Here is a 21,265-nt window from a genome sequence, read left to right on the forward strand (position 1 = left end):
GGTAAAAAGTGTAATATAAAACAAAAATGTAAGGAGTGACATATTCTAATATATAATGATTTGCCAAACGAGTCTTAGTCCTACTAAGTGCCATGTATAATACAGGGGGTCATGGGTTCATTGTGGTCTGAGGGTAGCCATACAGAAGGAAGCACTTGAACTGTCTTTCCGAGAACGGGTAGGACCTCACTTGGTAGAGGAGTGGTTGGAGAAGGTGTTCCACATAAAGGGATTGGTGTGACCTAAGGTCTAGAGACAAAAGACGTAAGACATGTTGGGGCAAAAACTAGCAGATCGGTTTTAGCTGCAGCAGAGAAACTAGAAATGTAGTTTAGAAGATAGACCTTGAGTCTTGGGCTTAGGGACTGGTCCCCTGGTGAGTAGTCATTTGGGGGTCACTGTTTTCTGAGCAGGAGTAGAAAGAAGAGTACTCTGGTGGAGGGTGGCTGGCAGCCTCAGGCTTCGGGAGAGATCAAGTGGGAGGTCACAGCCGGCACTCAAGTGCAGCAGTTCAAAGGCGAGTGCTTGAAGGCCTTCTGTACTATGCTTGAACATAGTACAGAAAGCAAAGGAGGGGTGGACATTAGCGAGAACCACTGGAAAAGAGGGATGTCCAGAGACCCAAGGACAGGAAGGAGACAAGACACCTTCAGGCTTTTGCATGTGGTTGTGTGACCTGGGGAATGGTAGCCCCATAAATTAAAAAAAGCAGCCAAGAGAAGGCTGAGTAGGCGGGAAGTCGTGTTTTCCTAAAGACCGTGTTTTAGATGGCATGAGATACCAAACTAAGAATGCCCCACCAGGAAGTAGGAAATGGGGAACTGAAACTTGAGAAGTTAGGATTAAAGCTGAAGATATGTTTGTCTTTGGCATGAACATCCTATTAAGGCACAGGAGAGTAGTGCAGTTTCCAGAGAGGCAGTGTCACCAACAAGGTGCAGGGTCAACACCAAATCCTGGAAATCAGCCATAGTTAGGAGGAGCCAGAAAAACAGCTTTCATTGAAATAGAAAATAGTCATCAGTACGATCTATTCAGATTATAGACAGCCACCCTTTGCCAGTCAAAGCAAGGTGAGAAAGTGAGAGCAAACATTTAGGAACTTTTGTAGCCTGTGACTTTGTATTGGTCCACAACAAATGGGAAATTTGGTCCATAACAAATGGGAAATTTGAAAAACTGGTCTACACCACCAACTGAGGTGCAGGAATAGAGGGTAAAAGGACTGAGAGACCCACTCTTAGGTATATATATACCTAAGAGAACAGAAAATACATGTTCACACGTAAAATTGGACACAAATGTCCCATTTATTCAGTAAAACCCAAGAAGTGGAAACAACCCAGATGTCCATCAGCTATTAAAAGGATAAATAAAATACGGTGTATCCATACAGAAGAATATTCATCCATAAAGAGTAATGCACTGGGAGCATAGCTTCATGTGGAGATGAGTTGGATCACTATGTTGTACACCTGAAACTGATAGAACGTTGTGTGTCAGCTGTACTCAAATAAAAAAAAATTAATGAAGAATTAATATGTGCAGCAACATAAATGAACCTTGAAAACATTATACTAAGTGAAAATGGCCAGACATAAAAGTCTACATATTATATGACTCCATCTGTATTCAGTCCCTAGAGTAGACAGTCCATATAGACAGAAAGTAACCCCAGTGCCTCCCAGAGTCTGGGGACTGGAACAGGTAAAGTTATATCCATCACCAGGAGCTTGACAACTTCTCTATATATAAAGACTTGGCTGCTGGAAATTAGTGGTGATACTGAGAAATAGGATTTTTTTGATATCGTATTCTAACAACAGAGGTCAATATTTGGGAGATCTGCCTAACTCAGTGAACCAGTATTTTCCAAATGACCAGTCCATGGTGTTAAAAAAAAATCACGCCTGGGTAAAAGATTCATTAAAAGCACATGAAAGGGGGCGCCTGGGTGGCTCAGTGGGTTAAGCCGCTGCCTTCAGCTCAGGTCATGATCTCAGGGTCCTGGGATCGAGTCCCGCATCGGGCTCTCTGCTCAGCAGGGAGCCTGCTTCCTCCTCTCTCTCTCTCTGCCTGCTTCTCTGCCTACTGTGATCTCTCTCTGTCAAATAAATAAATAAATAAATCTAAAAAAAAAAAAAAAAAAGTTCAAATTTAAAAAAAAAAAAAAAAAAAGCACATGAAAGGGGGCGCCTGGGTGGCTCAGTGGGTTAAGCCTCTGCCTTTGGCTCAGGCCCTGGTCTCAGGGTTTTGGGATCGAGCCCTGCATCGGGCTCTCTGCTCAGCAGGGAGCCTGCTTCCCCCTCCCTCTCTGCCTGCCTCTCTGCCTACTTGTGATCTCTGTCTGTCAAATAAATAAATAAAATCTTAAAAAAAGCACATGAGGGGCCAATGGATTTTAATGTAACAGCATGGAAAGTTAACCAGTTTGCTTGCAGGTTAACCTTTAATAAACTACTTGTCCAGTTTTGGTATGGTATCAAAGAATCATATTCAAAATAATGTGAAAAGGCTATTAAGATTTTCTTTCCAACTGTATATCTGTGTAAAGCCAGATTTTCTTCATATGTTTTAACCAAAACAACATATTAACAGACTAAATGCAGAAGCAGATTTGAGAACCCAGCTATCTTTTACTGAGCCAGACAAAGGCTAGAAATTTGTAAAAATGTAAAAGAGTGCCATGCTTCTCATTAAATGGCTTTATTGGTTTGTTTTGGAAAATAGAGTTGTTTTCATTAGACGTATGTTACTTACAATGTCTTCCGTTTACTGTTTTTGAATGAATTAGTAATTAAATACTTCACATTTTTCTTTGTTTTGTTTTCTCACACAGGAGATATTAATAGATAGCATCCACACTGACGATGTCATTTGAAGTCCTTGGTTAGTTTTGAGAGCCTTAAGTAGTCCCGAGAGCAAAATGTTTGAACACCCCTGCGGTGCGCTGTGGATGTCATGTCAGCCCTCCGCATGGTATTTGAGGTGGTTGTCTCTTTTGACAAAACTTGGTGTTAGTGTCGGGCTAAGCCAACACAGCAGTTCTGTCTAATCCTTTCTTCTCCCCCACACTTGCCAAAAATGCTGTATTTTCTTTTCACCGGGGTCATATGAACTACTGACTGATCAAACAGGGTCATATCCTATTCCTCCAGATCCCAGAAATAGCTATATAGGTTGAAAGGTCAAAGAAATGTATCAGACTGGAATGTAAACAGCTCATTTCTCTTTCTTCAAATGAAACTTTGGAACCTGTAGGATTCATGAGTATTTCACAGCTAGTATACAGAGAATCAGGAGTGCCATGAGCCATCTAGGTCGTGACAGATCCCAGTTTCTGACTCAGCTGGCACTTGGACCCCAGTAAACATCCAGTGACTAGCTGGAGAATGCTGCTGGGATACTCCAAGACTCCTTGAGCCTCTGACAAGGACCCAGTTCAGTGTGCCTTGAGGTTCACAGTATTTTGGATGCCCTAGTTTTTGCCGTTGGAACATTCCCATTCTAGTTAGGGATCCTTGGGTTTAGCATGTTTGTTAGATCGGCATTCTGCATCTTCTGATAAGTTTCTGAAGCCCCCTCTTTAAAACAATAATCAAAGAAGAAACGGTTACAGAATAGCCAAGCAAGTTCTTGTATGTTTCATAAACAGGGCACCTGTTATTAGTGGGTGTTGAATAAACATTTCTCAAAGGAATGAATGAGCCAGTGATCCACAGGATATCTAGAAAATTCACTAGTTGCATGAAGCTATAAATTTGTCTATAAAACAGGACATCTGGGGGCACCTGGGTGGCTCAGTGGGTTAAAGCCTCTGCCTTCGGCTCAGGTCATGATCCCAGGGTTCTGGGATTGAGCCCCACATCGGGCTCTCTGCTCAGCAGGGAGTCTGCTTCTTCCTCTCTCTCTGCCTGCCTCTCTGCCTACTTGTGATCTCTGTCTGTCAAATAAATAAATTTTAAAATAAATAAAATAAAATAAAACAAGACATCGGGGGCGCCTGGGTGGCTCAGTGTATTAAGCCTTGCCTTCAGCTCAGGTCATGATCTCAGGGTCCTGGGATTGAGCCCCTCATCGGGCTCTCTGCTCAGTGGGGAGCCTGCTTCCCCCACCCCCACCTCTCTTGTGATCTCTCTCTCTCTCTCAAATAAATAAATAAAATCTTTAAAAAAGAAAAAGAAAAAAAAAAACAGGGCACCTGGGTGACTCCATTAAGTGTCTGCCTTCAACTCAGGTCATGATCACAAGGTCCTGGGATTGAGTCCTGTGTCGGGCTCCCTGCTAGTGTGAAGTCTGCTTCTCCCTCTGCCTTCTGCCCCCACCCTGCTTGTGCTCTCTCTTGCTCTCTCTGACAAATAAATAATCTTTAAAAAAAAAAAAAAAACTTTATAAAACAAACCTCTGTTTGTTTAAAAAAGACCATAACCCCTAGTCAACAGGCTTAGAATTTTATTCTCAGAACCTAGTACAGACTGCTGCTCTGCCTTAGGATTTTTTATAAAGCAGTCTTTCTTTTTTTTTTTTTTTAAGATTTTATTTATTTGACAGATACAGACCGCAAGTAGGCAGAGAGGCAGGTAGAGAGAGAGAGAGAGAGAGGAGGAAACAGACTCTCCCCGCCGAGCAGAAGAGCCCGATGTGGGTCTCAATCCCAGGATTCTGGGATCAAGACCTGAGCCGAAGGCAGAGGCCCCAACCCTCTGAGCCACCCAGGCGTTCTAAAGCAGTCTTTCTTAACCTTGGCTGCACATCACCTTCCCTCAGACCTACCGAATCAGACTCGAGGGCAGGGAATGAGTGAGGAGGTGCTTTCGTTGGCTCTTTTTTTTTTTTTTTTTTTTAAAGATTTTATTTGACAGTGAGAGAGGGAACACAAGCAGGGGGAGTGGGAAAGGGAGAAGCAGGCTTCCCGCTGAGCAGGGAGCTGGATGTAGGGCTCAATCCCAGGACCCTGGGATCACAACCTGAGCCGAAGGCAGATGCTTAACGAAGGCAGATGCTTAACGACTGAGCCATCCAGGCGTCCTTTCTTTGGCTTTTAAAGATTCTTCTGGGGACTACAGCCGTTATATTAAGCACTGGCTCCCACAGAAAAGCCTTAAGACTCAGAAACAGCTTGTAGGATAACACTCTCCTCAAAACAGCACATCCCTGCAGGGCAGCCAGGCTCCAGAGCCCGCTGATCTGAGCGGCAGCCAAGACCAAGGTTTGGTGTTTACACACTCAAAATCAGCTCTGAGTTGTCCCAGCAACTCACCCCGCACAGTTTCCTTCTTCCTCTCTGCGGCTTCACCCCGGGCTTTGCTGTTCTCCGTGATGATCTGTGTTTTTGGTAACCTGGCCTCCTGCCTTCTCATTTTCCTGCCAACCGCTCCATCTTCTGTGTTTACTAGCATGCACTAACCCTTCAGTTACCTTTGTGGAACCCAGCAGCCCCCATCCACCTCCCGCATATACCTGAAAACTAGAGAAAAGGACCTTGAGGGGCCAGGACAAATGTCACCAGGCCTGTGCCCTGCATCTGTAAGGAAAGCACACAAGACTCTTGCTCTTAAATCCTTTTTTTAACACCTTTAAAACATAGTTATGGTTTCTAAGGGACGCTATGGTAAATTAGACATAGGGAAAGGAACTGTCCTTGGCAGGCACACAGAAAAAGCTCAGGACGTGACTCCTGATCCCTGAATAGCGAGTAAAGGGGCATAAAAGCTCTAAGAAATGGATACAAGAACTCAGAATGCGGACAGTGGAGCGCCCACAAGGGTGAGAGCAAGCAGGTTTACACACCTCGGTAGGTCATGACTGTACTCTAGAGTAATTATGGCCCAGATCCCCAAGAAAATATTAAATTATATTCACACTTCAGGAAGCATAGTAGTGTGTGTTGTGTTTTTTATTTTTTTGTTTGTTTTGTTTTGTTTTTAATTTCAAACATTCGAAATGGTTTTAGGGCTTCCAGTTGATCAAAGGTCCTCGTGCCTAAAGGTAAACTCTTGGCTGTGTAGAACTTACTTATCAGTACTCTAGATATTTAAGATCTACCCTATTTTTTTTTTATAAGATTCTATTTATTTGTCAGAGAGAGAACACAGTCAAGGGGAGTGGCAGGTAGAGGAAGAAGCAGACTCCCCACTGAGCAGAGAGCCTGATGTGGGACTTGATCCCAAGACCCTAAGATCATGACCTGAGCTGAAGGCAGATGCTTAACCAACTGAGCCACCCAGGCATCCTGAGATCTACCCTGTTTATTGCTTCTATTCATTTATACCCCTGTGGGCGCCTGGGTGGCTCAGTCAGTCAAGCATCTGCCTTCGGCTCAGGTCATGCATGATCCCAGGGTCCTGGGACAGAGGCCACTGTCGTCAGGCTCCCTGCTCAGTGAGGAATTTGCTTCTCCCTCTACCCCTGCCCCCTTGGGTGCATGCTATCTCTCCGTCAAATAAAATCTTTAAAATAAAATAAGAAGCAAAAGATTTAAGGCTATCAGACCCTATTCTATATACTTTCTAGTACCTGGCTCTGGTTCCTGCCAAATTTCTGCCCATGTGATATATAATGAGACTCAATCCTATTTCTTTGCTCATTCGTCTGACTGTGAAGGGATCATAGATGCCTCCCTCTCCCTTGAGCTAGTAATCCTATATCGCTTCATCTCAGCTAGCGAGAAAGTAAACTGTTCCATGCCACCTCCTCCCTCATCAAATGTTCTATAAGCAGAATACTGGACATACAGTAGGCATTTAACAAACGTGTGTTGAATGAATGAGCCGGTGATACACAGGATATCTGTAAAATTAACTACTTGCACAAAGCTGTAAATTTGATAAAGAGCCTAGCCCACAGTGAGAACAGCAGTCCAAGAACATGGGCAGATCTTGGCACCAAGGAGATCAGATAGTTGATACACTGTTACGTGAGGGGGGAAAAAAAACATAAAATAACAAACAGGATACATAAGTACCCAGGCCACCTTGGTAAGTAAAGAAGTATGAGAAAACAGACTATAAGCACATAGGCCAATATGTAACACAATTATCTATCTTCTTATTCACCTGATAAATAATTGAGCATTTTCTCTGGGTATAACACTTTCCTGAGCATTATGGAGGTCACCAAGCTCCCCACCGTATTGCCCATGAAAAATTAAGTGCAGTCTATAATTTGACATCAAGAATTGCAGCAACTATAATCCATGAACACTATTTACGCAGTGTTGGGATAGGTGAGGTGTCCTTCCAGAAAGACGCAAGGATTCTAGTTCTTTGCACACACACACTACTGCCATAGGGGTGTTGCCGAGCACGGGAGCCAGACTTCTTGCTAGAACACTGACTAGGAACATGTAGCAAAACCTCGGAACAGGCTCATTGTAGTTGAGGAATACCAAATGTTATTGACCCTTTTTAATCCAGCAAGCTGTCTTTTGCTCGCTTTCAGCCCAGCCCGAGATAGCCCTTGTAGTTCAGTCATGGCCCTGGGATCTTGCTGGGACCACAGCTGTAGATAACATTTTTCCAGGATATTCACACGGAGTCATAACACAGTTGATGTCCAGACCTCAGTAGGTGAGGAGTACGCAAATGTATACGTAGGCAGGAATCCGACTTTGCAGCCTGGCATGAATTTACTTTTGTCCTCTTAGTAAGCTGATCTTATTCTGCTAACAGATGAGGTAATGAAATAAGATAGATCATTAAGGTGTAAAATAGTGTCCCTGGGCATCATTGGGCACTCAAAATAATTCCTTGAATCATTTAGAACAACACAAGAGAAAATTCCTAACAATATTTAATTGGCTATAAGGAACACCTAGTCTGGGGACCCAGTTTTGTACCGACTCCATGTAAAACTCCTATCTTCAGTTTTAAAGTTGTATTTGCAAAGAGACTTCTGATTCTTGGGGATGCCGTTACCGTCTCTGCCGATGTCCACAGAATGTATGGGTTTTCCACTCCGGGGAATGTATGGGTTTTCCCCTCTGGGCTGCATTTCATGCCCGCTAAACTTCTAAGACAAAACCAGGAGGGCATCAGGAATGGGTCACCCTCTCACTGATTTTTTTCCCCTCTAGGTTACCCCTTGGCTGTGTTTTATCGGCGTTACCTTTTCTTCAAGGACACCTACCTCATCCATCTCTTCCACACCTTCACAGGCCTCTCAATTGCTTATTTTAACTTTGGTGAGTAAACTCAGCCGTGGCATCGCGATTGGCCAGAACCCAGGAAGGAGCAGACTTGAACAGAATTTCTCCAGAGAATCCGGTGGATAGGGAAGTTATAATGGTGTGCTTGCTGAAAGAGGGTTCGTGTGTGCAGAAACAGCTTAATTCGCCTCTTCCGGACATTCCTCTCCCAGATGATATTTTGAGAGCGGCTACCTCGGCTGGACCTCATCATTTTCTCGCCGGCACTGTCCGCTCATCAGCAGCACCCCTTTAGCTCAAACATTCAGAAACTCAGTAACTCCCTGCCAGTCCCTTCTATTGATACAATTCATTTCCTTCCCTTCCTTCAAAATATGAGTCTCTTTTTACTTTTTTTTTTTTTAAGATTTTATTTATTTCTTTGGCAGAGAGAAAGGTCACAAGTAGGCAGAAAGGCAGGCGGAGACGGGGGAAGCAGGGTCCCCGCTGAGCAGAGCGCCTGATTCGGGACACTGAGATCATGACCTGAGCCAAAGGCAGAGAGGCTTAACCCACTGAGCCACCCAGGCGCCCCATGAGTCTCTTTTCAAAGAAAAAATCCTCACACCCAAGTTTCTTCTGTAAATTTTAAATTCTCCTTGTGTTTAGAAGTTTCAGGAAGGGTGGGAATGCAAAAAAAACAACCCCGACAACCACAGCCTAAACTGCGCTCCCCTCTGCCTTGCAGGAAATCAGCTCTACCACTCCCTGCTCTGCATTGTGCTTCAGTTCCTCATCCTCCGACTAATGGGCCGCACAGTCACTGCCGTCCTCACTACCTACTGCTTCCAGATGGTAACCGCGCCACCCCCTGGGCAGGCTCTGACGGCGGGCTGCTCAGATCGCAGCTACAGCAGACAGCGATTTAGGGGAGCAGGGAGGTCAGGGACTGTGGTGCAGCATAAGTGAACTAGGAGATCCAGTTTCTAGTCCTTTCTCCCGGCATCACTTTAGCAGCCTGACTTCGGAGAGGTCACTTTTCACAGGCACCAAGTGTCTCATCTGCACACGGCAGGGCTGAGATGTTACCTGTGTCCAAGGAGGGGCACCAGCTAACCCCCCTTTGCACAGGGCTGGGCCACTGGGGTTCTTTGGTGCTGACCGGGCTTAGCCCAGCTGGCTGGCCATGAGGGGTGTCGCTTAAAGGCAAGACAGGAATTCAGCTTGGAATGAGCCATGGACTCTAAGCTCTGAATTCTCCGTTCTGCCCTCATTTTGCCAAGAAGCCTTGAGCAAGTCTCTTCCCCTCTGTGGGTTCAGTTTCTTTCATTTTTAGGTACATAAATAAGCCTTTAAGGAGGAGATCAGGATAAAGGAAAAATGAAAGAATACAGTGGGTTTCAGAGCAGGGAGAAAATAAACCGTAGCAGGAGCAGGTGGTAGAATTAAGTTCTTCCTTCACCACCCCCACTACACCAGGCCTACCTTCTTGCCGGATATTATTACACAGCCACTGGCAACTACGATATCAAGTGGACAATGCCACATTGTGTCCTGACCTTGAAGCTGATTGGTGAGTGCTGGCTCACTGCCTTCCCCATTTACACCTAGGCTCCTCCCCCGTCCCACCATAAACTTTCTTGCTCTGGGTGCCCTCTGGTCTGCTCCTGGCTACACTCAGTCCACAAGCCACATCCTCAGTGCCCTCCCTCTGCTCTACCCACACCTTCTCTCTCTGCTCAGGTTTGGCTGTTGACTACTTTGACGGAGGGAAGGATCAGGTAAGTACCCATTCCTTCGCAGAGAGGTTAAGGAATGTAACCAGAGGGAAGGAGAAAGGCTGTTGCTACCAAAAGACTGCACCCAGATGCCAGGAGCAGAGCCTCTCGCCCCTGCCCAGCCTGTGTGAGTTCTGTTCAGAGAGCACTGAGCAAGGATCAACAAACCTAATTTCCCCGGACCCCGCTCAAAGTCCAGAGATCAGTGCCAGCCTGGCATTTGGAAAAGCAGCAGTCAACTGTTGCTAAGTTACCCCTCATTTCCATGTGAAGCGGCTCCTCTTCCCCATACCATGCCCTCAAAGAGACGGCTGTCTGAAGAAGCCCCGTTTTGTGGGTTCAAGGGTGGGGAACACATAGACTGGCTCTTGAGGGGAGATGCAAGGCTATCCTGAACCATTCATTCTCTTCTTGGCATAGAATTCCTTGTCCTCTGAGCAACAGAAATATGCCATACGGGGTGTCCCTTCCCTGCTGGAAGTTGCTGGTTTCTCCTACTTCTATGGGGCCTTCTTGGTAGGACCCCAGTTCTCAATGAACCACTACATGAAGCTGGTGCAGGGACAGCTGACTGACACACCAGGGAAGATACCAAACAGGTAAATCCCCCTCTTGGTCCAGACCTCTGTATAGGTGTCTCACCTTATACAAAGCCACTTCTAGACAACTTCCAGAAGGCCAGCCCTGCCCGAGTTCTCCAGCGTGGCCCTGGCTCACAGGCCTGGGCCACAGCAGGCACAGGACTGTTGAAATGGGTACTCTATTCCTGCTCATTGTGGCCAGCAGGTCCTTTTCAGCTAACACTACTTCCAGCCATCCATTCTGACCCTCTAGTACAGACATAAAAATTCACTTTTATGCCACAGGATTTTGCCTGAGCAGCCATGTCCCTGCCTTCAAAACCCATTTTCTCCGTTTTTTGGGGGGCAGGGATGTTAAAAATATGAAAATATATATATATGTACACACACACACACACACACACACACACACACACGCATACACATATCAGAATAGAAAATTGAAGTTACTGAAAAAATCCCTTTCCTGAGAAGTTACCTGGCCTGTGGCTGAGCCTTGATTCAGCCAGGGTAGGAAGGAGCAGATTGAGAATCGGGCATTCTCCTGTCCTCCACCTTGGCCCTTCAGGCCCAGTGTAGCCAGAGAAGACCAGCGAGGCCATGCGGTCCCACAGGCTCGCACACACTGCCCCCTTGTCACACTGCCCTACCCCGGGACTGGCGGGCTCCTGCATTAACCATTCCTCAAAGCCAGCCACGTCGAGCTTCCTCTCCCTGACACGGACTGTTGGCTTGGCACCAAGAGCGCCTTGTCCCACACACTCTGAAACACTCCTCTGCGTGATTAAGGTCAGAGGGTGAAGGGACAAGGCTCTGCCCGCTGTGACCCTGCTTGTTCCTTTCCAGCACCATACCTGCTCTCAGGCGCCTGAGTCTGGGCCTTGTCTACCTAGTGGGCTACACTGTGCTTAGCCCCCACATCACAGAAGACTATCTCCTCACTGAAGACTATGAAGTGAGTGGTGACTGGTGCAGCAGCCGCATGGCCGCGTCCGAGTTAGAAATGAACTGGCAAGGATCCCTGTAGCTAGGCGAGAAGTGGGTAACACCATCGACAAATGCATGTTGGTTTTGCTCTTAGATCTGGGAGAGTTGGTGTGTCCATGCCAGCCGGGCCGGGACATGTTCATCAGCCAGCACTGAACGACCTTCGCGGGCACAGGGCTGTGCCAGGTGCACGTTGAGCAGCCCCTCCCCTCCCTCGGGAGCAGCTCGTAGCTTGACGTATTGCAGCCAGGGACTCCTTGGAGCCTAGTAGCTTCCGGTCCTCTCCAGCCTGTTTTCTTCTCTTGATAGATTGGGGGCTTCTAGGGAATTCAAAAACCGAGGGAGGGGGAAGTGCTGGCTTTTGCTCCTGCCCAGCTGAAAGGCTTGCAGCAGCTCCCTACGCACTCTGGGTAGGTTTGTCTCTTAAATTAACATTGACCATGGATATCTAAAAAGTCCCTTAGTACTTGGTGTCCCAAATGCTCGGTACTTTAGAAAGTTAGGGAAGAGGCTGTTTCTGGGACTCTCCAAAGAGAAAGGCGAATGGATGTCCGCTGGGTTCCCTACGTCTTCCTCTTACTTAGCCTGTGCGAAGGGCCACCCAGCAGACTGCCAGGTGGATGCGCGGCGGTCAGCCACGCGTGAGGAACGTTGAGGGAAGTTTGCCTTACCGTTAGGGGAGCATCCCTAACGTGCGGCCGTTCTTCCTTCTCTCAAGAACCACCCTTTCTGGTTCCGCTGCATGTACATGCTGCTCTGGGGAAAGTTTGTGCTGAACAAATATGTCACCTGTTGGCTGGTCACAGTAAGTCACAAAATGAAAGCGGGTCCTCATTCAACAATCCGGGGGGGCGTTGTGGCAAGGAGTGTAGCTTGAACGCTCATGGAATTGCTCCTTTCCTCAGGAAGGAGTGTGCATTCTGACGGGGCTGGGCTTCAATGGCTTTGACGAACGTGGGAAGGCACAGTGGGATGCCTGTGCCAACATGAAGGTGTGGCTTTTTGAAACAACCCCCCGCTTCACTGGCACCATCGCCTCGTTCAACATCAACACCAATGCCTGGGTGGCCCGGTAAGCCACTGACAGGGAGTTCTGGGCCCTAGCTCTTCCTCCCTCTGCTTTCCCAGATTTGAAGGTACAGATGTACTGTCCTCTTTTCCCACTCTGGGTAGAGAAACTCCAGTCATCCTCACACCCACACACTTGTACAGTTTTGTCCCCGCTCCCATCCCCCAAGAACCCATTCCTGTCATATCTGTAGGACACAAGCAAGACCCAGACATGCCTTGAGTTTTCTGTTTGTTTTTTAGAGAGGAAGAGAGGGAGGGTGGGGTGGGACAGAAAGAGGAGAGAGAATTTTACACAGGCTCCATGCCCAGAGCAGAGCCCAACACGGGGCTCGATCTCATGGCCTCAGATCATGATCTGAGCCAAAATCAGGAGTCAGATGTTCAATCGACTGAGCCACCCAAGCACCCTAAGAAGTGCCTTGAGTTTTAATCCTACTTCTGCTACCCACTGGTTTTATGTTCCTCGTTGGCGTTGTTAACTTGTCCCCAGTGCACCAGTGGGAGCCGCGCTGGAGCTGGTCTGTCCTGCGCACCCCTGTGCCCGAGGCATAAGTGTGCAGCAAGCACCTGGGCAGCTACTGACAGAGTGGCTTGTCCCGGCTCACCCGGCTAAGCTTGAGGCCTGTTTTCTGTCACCGAACTGAGCTGGAACTTCTCCTTTCATCTCTAAAGCTAATCCGATGGCACTGCCTCCCTTACCTGGGTGGCCCCGAGCAGGAGCCAGCCACCACCACTGCACACCTCGGGGCGCTAGGAAGCCAGAGGCAAGATGGCAGCGGTGCATAGACTGGTCTGAGGCTCATCCCCACCCACCCTTTTCTCTAGTTACTTCTTCAAACGACTCAAGTTCCTTGGAAATAAAGAATTATCCCAGGGACTCTCATTGCTCTTCTTGGCCCTCTGGCATGGACTACACTCAGGATACCTGGTCTGCTTCCAGATGGAATTCCTCATTGTTATTGTGGAGAGACAGGTAGGCCTGAAGGGTGGTGTATGAACAGGGACTGTGAGAAGGGGCCAGACACTGATGACCTCTCTGCTCACTCCCCAGGCTGCCAGCCTCATTCAGGAGAGCCCAGCCCTGAGCAGGCTGTCTTCCATTACTGTCCTCCAACCCTTCTACTATTTGGTGCAGCAGACCATCCACTGGCTCTTCATGGGTTACTCAATGACTGCCTTCTGTCTCTTCACATGGGACAAATGGTTGAAGGTAAGTGAGGGCCTACTGGCAAGGACGGGGGAGGAGGTGTCACTGAGAGCTCAGGCAGTAAAGGATAATCCCTGCCCTGTGTCTACCTCAGTGGCCTTTATCTCCTCCAGGTGTACAAATCCGTGTATTTTCTCGGCCACGTCTTCTTCTTGAGCCTACTCTTCATATTGCCTTATGTTCACAAAGCAATGGTGCCAAGGAAAGAAAAGTTAAAGAAAATGGGATAATCTGTTTCCCCGGTGAGTAAATACCGCAATGGCAAAGCTAAACTACCAAGTGACAGGACAGAGCACTAGATTGGGGCTAACAGGCAGGGAGTGTGGGACATCTGGAGTAAATCCCAAGGTAGCCTGGCTTCTCAGAAACCCTGCGTGGGGCATGGACTCCTCGAACTTGGGCTTGCCAGATAGAAGCTGGAAGGGCTGTAGACCAGGCACTAGAAGGAGGGCCTCTGACCAGCCTGCCCATCAAGTCTCTTCTCTTGCAGGTGGCCTAGAGCGGGGCTGGTGCAGAGATGTTCCCTTTCCACAGCACTCCTGCGCCTCAGAGCACAGAACAGAGAAGCCAGGGGGTGGGAAGACTCCGGTACTGCAGCCAGCCACGCCTCCACCTGGGGCCAGAGGGGAAGCTCTCATGGGAGGAGCAGAGGGCCCGTGTCTCCCCTCCAGGCTCCCCCATGCACGTTGCCTTATCTCTCCCCCTCTAGCCAGGATCTATTGTGTTTTTCTTCTGCCAATTTACTCTGATTGTATATGTGCCGTTACCACCAACCCCCCCCATGGGGGGGAGGGGAGGGTACCAGGCCCCACCTGCTCCACTTTTTTCTACCTTGGAACTGTACCAGATAAAATCACTTCTCTTTGTTCAGTTTTTCACTGCTAGCCCTGCTGACTGCTTTCTTACTGACAATTCTCTGCGCCCGCCCCCCATAGCTGAAGTAAGCAGGGCTGGCTCCTGGCCCTGCCTGGAACCCGGCTACAAACACTGTAACCTCACCTCTTTTCCTGAAGGCTGAGGAGAGTCGCCAGTTCACACCATTAGCTGCTGCTCATTTCAGAAACCCTCAAAGAACAGCCAGCTCTACAAGAACAGTATTTATAGGGTAAACAAATAGCAAATGTACAGCCTCGCGTCCCCAAGCCCCCACTGTCTCAGTGCAAGAAGTTCCCCTCTGAGCAGTGAGCTGAAAGCAGGGTGGAGGGATGGCCACAGTCTTTGTCCCAGAACAAGGCGCTACTGTCAGATGACCCCCCAGACTTCTTCAAAGGCTGTGGTGAGTTTTGCACAGGTGAGGGCTGCAGAAAGGGGGTAGTTGCTGATGGACACCATCTTCTCTGTATACTCCACATTGACCTAAAAGAGAGAAAGACTTCTGTGTGCTGGCTGTCACTCTCTTAATAGGGGAAGCCCTTCTTTGGGGCAGGAAAAACACAGCTGAGCTAGTATTTCGCAGAGCTATTTAATACCAAATTTGTACAAAGGATAAAGAAGGTCCTAACTTGTCACTGTCAAAAATAATGCCAGTGGCCCTCAAAAGATACAGCCTAAGACAGGACAATGAGACCCCACTGGTCTCCCAGCATTGTTCTCACCCTGTATTTCCCAAGGTCATCAAAAAATGCCAGCTGTTCTTAGAATTCTATACGAAGCCTCAGCTCTATGAGGAATCCAAGAGTTGAGCCCGGATCTTACCTGGCCATGGGCAAAGGCCCCCACCACAAAAACAATAGGGTCGCTGCTGGGTACCAACTCTCGTACATCACTGACGACTGGGATGGAGAATGAAGTGCCAATCTTCATACATCCAACTGGAAAGTGATCTGATACTGGATTCTTAATTACCTAAAGAAAGAAGGGGGGAGGGGGAATCAGCCCCAGAAACAGTCTCAGAACCCCCAACCAGTGGGGACCAATACCTCACCTTCAAGAGCTTCTGGGGCCCATCAGCTGCTCGAACACTGAGTTTGTGTAAAAGCTGAACTGGGAGAGGGGAAAGAGAGTTCAGAGCTAGGTGGTGACCCCATTTCCTCTACCCAGAAATCTAACCAGAAAAACCCATAGTTAAGGTTGGCTCCCTATGTCCTTCACATCCACACCACGGTCCTAAAAATGTTCTGAACAAGCAGCTTTGAGCATAGGACTAGCTGGATGACAGTGAGTTCCAGCTCCCTTCACTCAGCCAGGAAACCATGCACACCTGGGCAGGTAATCAAGAACCCCTCCCTGTTCTGTGTCAGACGTGTTCCCCACTCCCCACCCCACTCTTAAAAAGTTCACATTTCATTTATCCCATGTCCCCTTCCTCCCTTCTTCACTAACGCAGGGTTCATTCCGAACGTTAAGTCCTAAAGCTCTCACCCATGAGGCCACAAAAGCGGTCAAAGGTTCTGGGAATTCGAGTCTGGGGGTTCACTTCAATCAGCACGTTCTTCTGTGTGTGGATATAAACCTGTAGCAAGCCAGCTCGGTTCAGGGGACTGTCCATCAGCATCAGTAAACTCTGAGGGAGGCAGAAACTGAGGCTTAGTTCAGACTGAAGAGAAGCAGCAGCTGCCGGATCTTCTGCCCAGAGGTTTAGGGGGTTGCCAGCTCTGTCCCTGGAGTTACCTGGTGAGCTATGTCTGGTCTCACTTCCCCAGGGTCCCGTCCGTTCTTCAACAACACAGACTTGTGCTTGTCACAGTTGAGTAGCTCATATGTCTTCCCTACCTAAAGAACAGGGACCATGACAGAAAGTAACATAACCTTCTTTTACCTAGACTAGTGGTTCTCAAAGTGTGGTCCCCAAATCAGCATCCTCATAATCACCATCTAGGAACTTGTTAGACAGTCAAATTCTCAGGTCTGTTCCAGATCTCCTGAATCAGAAACTCTGGAGATGGAACCCATCAAGCCCTTCAGGGGGTTACTATGTGGCCACTGACCCTTTCTCCCCTCCCACCATAACTGTTCTTAGAGGGAAAAGGAAAGAAGGACATAGCCTGTGGTTTGACATGCTCTAAACTTCTGCACAACAAAGGAAACCAACAAAACAAGGCAACCTTGGGAATGGGAGGAGGTATTTGCAAATGACATATCTGATAAGGGGTGAATATCCAAAATCTATAAAGAGCTTGCCTAACTCAGCACCAAAAAACAAGCAATCCGATTCAAAAATAAGCAGAGAATCTGAACGGGCATTTTTCCAAAGACCTATAGATGGACCATAGACACATGAAAAGATGCTCAACATCACTCTTCAGGGAAAGGCAAATCAAAACCACAATACCAGAATGGCTAGTATCAAAGACGAGAACTCAGTGTTGGTAAGGATGTGGAGAAAAGGGAGCCCTGGTGCACTACTGGTGGGAATGTAAATTGGAGCAGCCATTGTGGAAAACAGTATGGAATTCCTCAAAAAAATTAAATATACAAGTATCATACAATCCTGTAGTTCCACTACCGTAGTTACCCAAAGAAAATGAAAATAGTAATTTGTAAAGATCTATGCAGCCCTGTATGTTTATTTCAGTGTTCTATTTACAATAGCCAAAATTAGGAAGTAACTCAAGTGTCCCTTAATAGATGAATGGATAAAGATGTATACTGAGGGGCACCTGGGTGGCTCAGTCAAGTGTCCAACTCTTCATTTTGGCCCCGGTCATGATTCCCTCTTCCTCTGCCCCTCCCGTCTCACCAGGTACCTGTGCACTCTTTCAAAAACGAAAAAAGTATATTGAAGAACAGTGGTTTTATATGAAACCACATGTTCCACATGAAACCACATGTTCCTCAAGTATCAAGCACAAAGCCAGAAATAATCCTGGAATAATAGGGGCATGAGTGAGGGTGGGATGTTATCCTGGGAACTCTTGTGTACACTAGAAAAGTCAGCAGCTAGAAGTGCAAAACTAAAGATCCGGTCTGATCTATAGCAGCTAAAAGAAATAATTGCAAATTGCAATTTGGAGTCAAGAAGTGTTAAAACAGTTGATAAAAAGTCTTAAAAACATACCATTAAATAGAAATGCCAGATTTGAAAGGCTATATTTTCTGTGCATCAACAGAACATTGGTATATGTCTGGGAACAACTTCAGATATGTAACTAACTAACTGAAATGACAAAAACGTCAGAGAAAGCACAGGAAAAGAACAAAGGACCAAGAACCACTTCCATGGGACAATCTTAGTTACCAAAGAAGAACCTCTCGAATAGAATAACCCAGTTTCTACCCAGTAGTTATAACTAGGGGTTTTGTTCTTTTAATGAAATAGAGATGAAAACGATACATGTAGTAACCATGGTAGGCAATGGTTTATGAAACTTCTGGTATCTTACAGTTGCCTGTGTGTACCCGCTCACAATGTAATTTTTTAAATTGTGGTTTGTGGTTAATAAGCCTGAAAACCACTAACTAGAGTAATCAGAGAATGAACATATGTATATTCATTTCCTATAACAGGTACTGGAGATATAAGCATTTTTTTTAAAGATTTTATTTATTTATTTGACAGAGATCATAAGTAGGCAGAGGCAGGAAGAGGGAGAGGGGAAAGCAGGCTCCCTCCTGAGCAGAAAGCCCGACATGGAGCTTGATCCCAGGACCCTGAGATCATGACCTGAACTGAAGGCAGGCAGTGAGCTTAACCCACTAAGCCATTCAGGTGCCCCGCGATGTAAGAATTTTTAAAACCTTATTCCCTGCCCTCATGGATCCTTCTAGTAGAAGAGACATGAAACGACAAGCAAATTTTGATGAATATTATAAAAGAAAAGTGAACCACTGGGTTCATTAAAGGATTAAAACAGGAAGGCCTGAGTCCTGGGTGGCTCAGTGGGTAAAGCGTCTGCCTTTGGCTCAGGTCATGATCTCAAGGTCCTGGGATCAAGCCCTGCATCGGGCTCTCTGCTCAGCAGGGAGCCTGCTTCCCTCTCACTCTGCCTCTCTGCCTACTTGTGATTTCTCTCTCTCTCTGTGTCAAATTAATTAATTAATTAATTAATTAAATCTTTAAAAAAATATAAAATGAAGAAATAAAACAGGAAGGCCTGATTTATACCAGGAAGGGAGTCACTTCTATGAGGAAATAATATTGAAACTAGTAATTGAAGAATGAACAGCAAAATTAGACTCAATAATTGTTAAATGAATGAACATTAAGAATTAATGAAGCAAAGAACTGAATAAAGGGGGCTTCCGTTAAGAGAACATTATGTGTAATGGCCTTAAGATATCAGAGAACTTCGTGCTTCCACAGAGTTTAACAAAGGCCAGTGAGTCTCAAATATAAGGAACAAAATGGGAGAGAAGAGGCCCAGCTAGGCTAGCACAACAAGGTAGCAGCACAAGGGAAGGAAAAGAGAACAGTACAGATGTCAGCTAGCTGTGAATTCAGTCACCCCCGGAATACCGTTAATGACAATTTGACCAAATTCTTCCAGCATGCTGTAAGAATTTTAATTTGGCTATGACCTTTTCAACTTCTTTTTTTTTTTTTTTTTTTTTTTTTTTTGACTGTATAAGTGAGGCATGGGAGGGGTTGGGACACAGGGAGAGGGAGAGAGAGAATCTTAAGCAGGCTCCATGCTCAGTGTGGAGCGAGATGCATTTTATGACCCTGAGATCATGACCTAAGCAAAAATCAGAGTCAGATGCTTACCAACTTGATAAAGAACCTAGAATCAATAACAATAGTAGTAATTCCAAGTGACAGACATTATTCTAAACTCTTTACTGATACTATCTCCTTTCATCCCCTCAACAACCCAGTAAGGTAGATACTATCATCCCCACTGAACATATGAAGAAACAAGAGCCCCTTGTGTTTACATGACACCCAGAATTAATGGGCTGGAAATACAACAAGCAATTAAGTGAGGGATGAATATCAGATCCTATAATTAGAAACATCATTACCTAAGAAAAATGGGGGGGGGGGGGGAGGGCAGGCTTTCTAGACTGGAAGCTTAGTATAGTAAAAGTGGTTGAAGTAAAGATGGAAAAGAATCACAGCATACATTACTATCAAAATAATACTTCCAGGGGCGCCTGGGTGGCTCAATGGGTTAAAGCCTCTGCCTTCCGTTCAAGTCATGGTCTCAGGCTCCTGGGATTGAGCACCACATCAGGCTCTCTGCTCGGCAGGGAGCCTGCTTCCTCCTCTCTCTGCCTGCCTCTCCACCTACTTGTGATCTCTGTCTGTCAAACAAATTAAATCTTAAAAAAAAAAAAAAGATGGGAAAGGCCAATAAAAATAAATTTAAAAATAGTAATACATCCAAAGCACTCTCAAAGTATTAACCCCCACCTTATAAACTGAGGACAATCGTTTTCTGAATCAAGATCACACGCTTAAGTATAAAAAACCAAGATTAAGGATTGCCTGGGTGGCTCAGTGGGTTAAAGCCTCTGCCTTTGGCTCCAGTCATGATCCCGGGGTCCTGGGATCCAGCCCCTCATTGGGCTCTCTGTTCAGCGGGGAGCTTGCTTCCCTCCCTCTCTCTGCCTGCCTCTCTGCCTGCTTGTGATCTCTGTCAAATAAATAAATAAAATCTTTTTAAAAAAAATAACAAGATTAAAACCAAAGTATGACTTATAAACCAGGGCTATTTTTTCTAGGCTTACTCACTGGACAAGTTTAGATCTAAAGGGTAAGAGAAATCAAGAGACTGAGAACACTGCACTTTTAAGATAGGGAATTGCTGATTTATTCAGGAAAACGGCCGCATGACGGTTAAAAACAAAGACTTAAAAGATAATATGACCCAGTGTTTCCAAGTGGATAGTAAATCTAAAGGAGGGTGGCCAACAATCACATGTAAACGAAATAAAACACAAAGTCCTGACAAGCAAAAGGACTGAGCGAACTGAGCCGCACCAACTACTTTTCTCCTTTGTTTAATAGCTTGTCTTAAGATATGGGACGACCCGATGGACAAATCTCCTCTCCCCTCCCCTTAGATGACTTTATCACAGAATCCTAGTAAATCAATAGGCAGCCAGACGGGACAGCTGCGGTGGGATTCAAGAAGGATGGAATTAGAGTGATGCCAAGCCAGGATCTTAAACCAAGAGACAGTAAACTACGCCACTCTTCCTCCAAGACGATGTTTCACTCTGCCTCCCCATCCACTTTGACGCTCAACCCTCGAGGTCCCATCCTATCGATCTACTTCTCCACTTCCTTGTCCCAAATTACCTTGACCGTCTCCAGACTGGCCCCTTCCAGCACCACAATAAGCCTTCGTCCTCCGATCTTGTTTCCCGCCCCGAGTCGGGGCCGCTTGGGAGCCACAGCATCCCAGCCCTCTTCCTGCTCCCCACCGCGCCGTTCACGAGGTTGGAATCTGCCATTGGGCGCAGCCATCTTGCCACCGGACCGGAAATTGCGCTAAGGTCCTTAAATTAAACCTCCGGCTGGTCCTAATCTTAAACTTTCTTCCTGCTGCCATTTTGAAAGTGGGCACTCGGAAATGGCAACAGCTAGCAGTTTCGCGCTACTGAAGCTTCTTCGCTTCCTCTGGAAGGGCAG

The 21,265-nt window shown here is 46.5% G+C and overlaps 2 protein-coding genes across 2 annotated transcripts in view; one reads left to right on the forward strand and one right to left on the reverse strand.

Moving 5' to 3' along the window:
• Window positions 1-14,627, forward strand: part of LPCAT3 (lysophosphatidylcholine acyltransferase 3) — a 39,168-nt gene extending 24,541 nt beyond the window's left edge. The window contains exons 2-13 of the mRNA XM_032348924.1: window positions 8,075-8,182; window positions 8,874-8,980; window positions 9,605-9,698; window positions 9,869-9,906; window positions 10,324-10,502; window positions 11,331-11,439; window positions 12,190-12,276; window positions 12,377-12,543; window positions 13,368-13,515; window positions 13,594-13,752; window positions 13,863-13,991; window positions 14,240-14,627. Of these exons, the coding sequence (XP_032204815.1) occupies window positions 8,075-8,182; window positions 8,874-8,980; window positions 9,605-9,698; window positions 9,869-9,906; window positions 10,324-10,502; window positions 11,331-11,439; window positions 12,190-12,276; window positions 12,377-12,543; window positions 13,368-13,515; window positions 13,594-13,752; window positions 13,863-13,979 (1,313 nt within the window). The 3' untranslated portion in view covers window positions 13,980-13,991; window positions 14,240-14,627. The remainder of the gene's footprint in view (window positions 1-8,074; window positions 8,183-8,873; window positions 8,981-9,604; window positions 9,699-9,868; window positions 9,907-10,323; window positions 10,503-11,330; window positions 11,440-12,189; window positions 12,277-12,376; window positions 12,544-13,367; window positions 13,516-13,593; window positions 13,753-13,862; window positions 13,992-14,239) is intronic.
• A 204-nt stretch (window positions 14,628-14,831) lies between these two features.
• EMG1 (EMG1 N1-specific pseudouridine methyltransferase) lies at window positions 14,832-21,245 on the reverse strand. Its single transcript, XM_032348928.1, has 6 exons — window positions 20,933-21,245; window positions 16,360-16,461; window positions 16,111-16,252; window positions 15,674-15,732; window positions 15,445-15,594; window positions 14,832-15,105 (listed from the first exon to the last, which is right to left on the reverse strand). Exons 1-6 carry the CDS (start codon window positions 21,098-21,100, stop codon window positions 14,992-14,994), a joined length of 735 nt encoding a protein of 244 aa, XP_032204819.1. The 5' UTR covers window positions 21,101-21,245; the 3' UTR covers window positions 14,832-14,991.
• Window positions 21,246-21,265: the final 20 nt, after the last annotated feature.

Source organism: Mustela erminea, chromosome 6 (genome assembly GCF_009829155.1).
Source record: "Mustela erminea isolate mMusErm1 chromosome 6, mMusErm1.Pri, whole genome shotgun sequence".
Taxonomy (NCBI): domain Eukaryota; kingdom Metazoa; phylum Chordata; class Mammalia; order Carnivora; family Mustelidae; genus Mustela; species Mustela erminea.

Bases quoted from the DNA above. Each gene is read 5' to 3' on its own strand.
- EMG1 (XM_032348928.1), bottom strand. From the start codon at position 21,100: ATGGCTGCGCCCAATGGCAGATTCCAACCTCGTGAACGGCGCGGTGGG. The intron at 16,253-16,359 runs GTAACTCCAGGG...TGCCTCCCTCAG, and splicing joins GACCAGACATAGCTCACCAG to AGTTTACTGATGCTGATGGA. The intron at 15,733-16,110 runs GTGAGAGCTTTA...CCCCTCTCCCAG, and splicing joins CCGCTTTTGTGGCCTCATGG to TTCAGCTTTTACACAAACTC.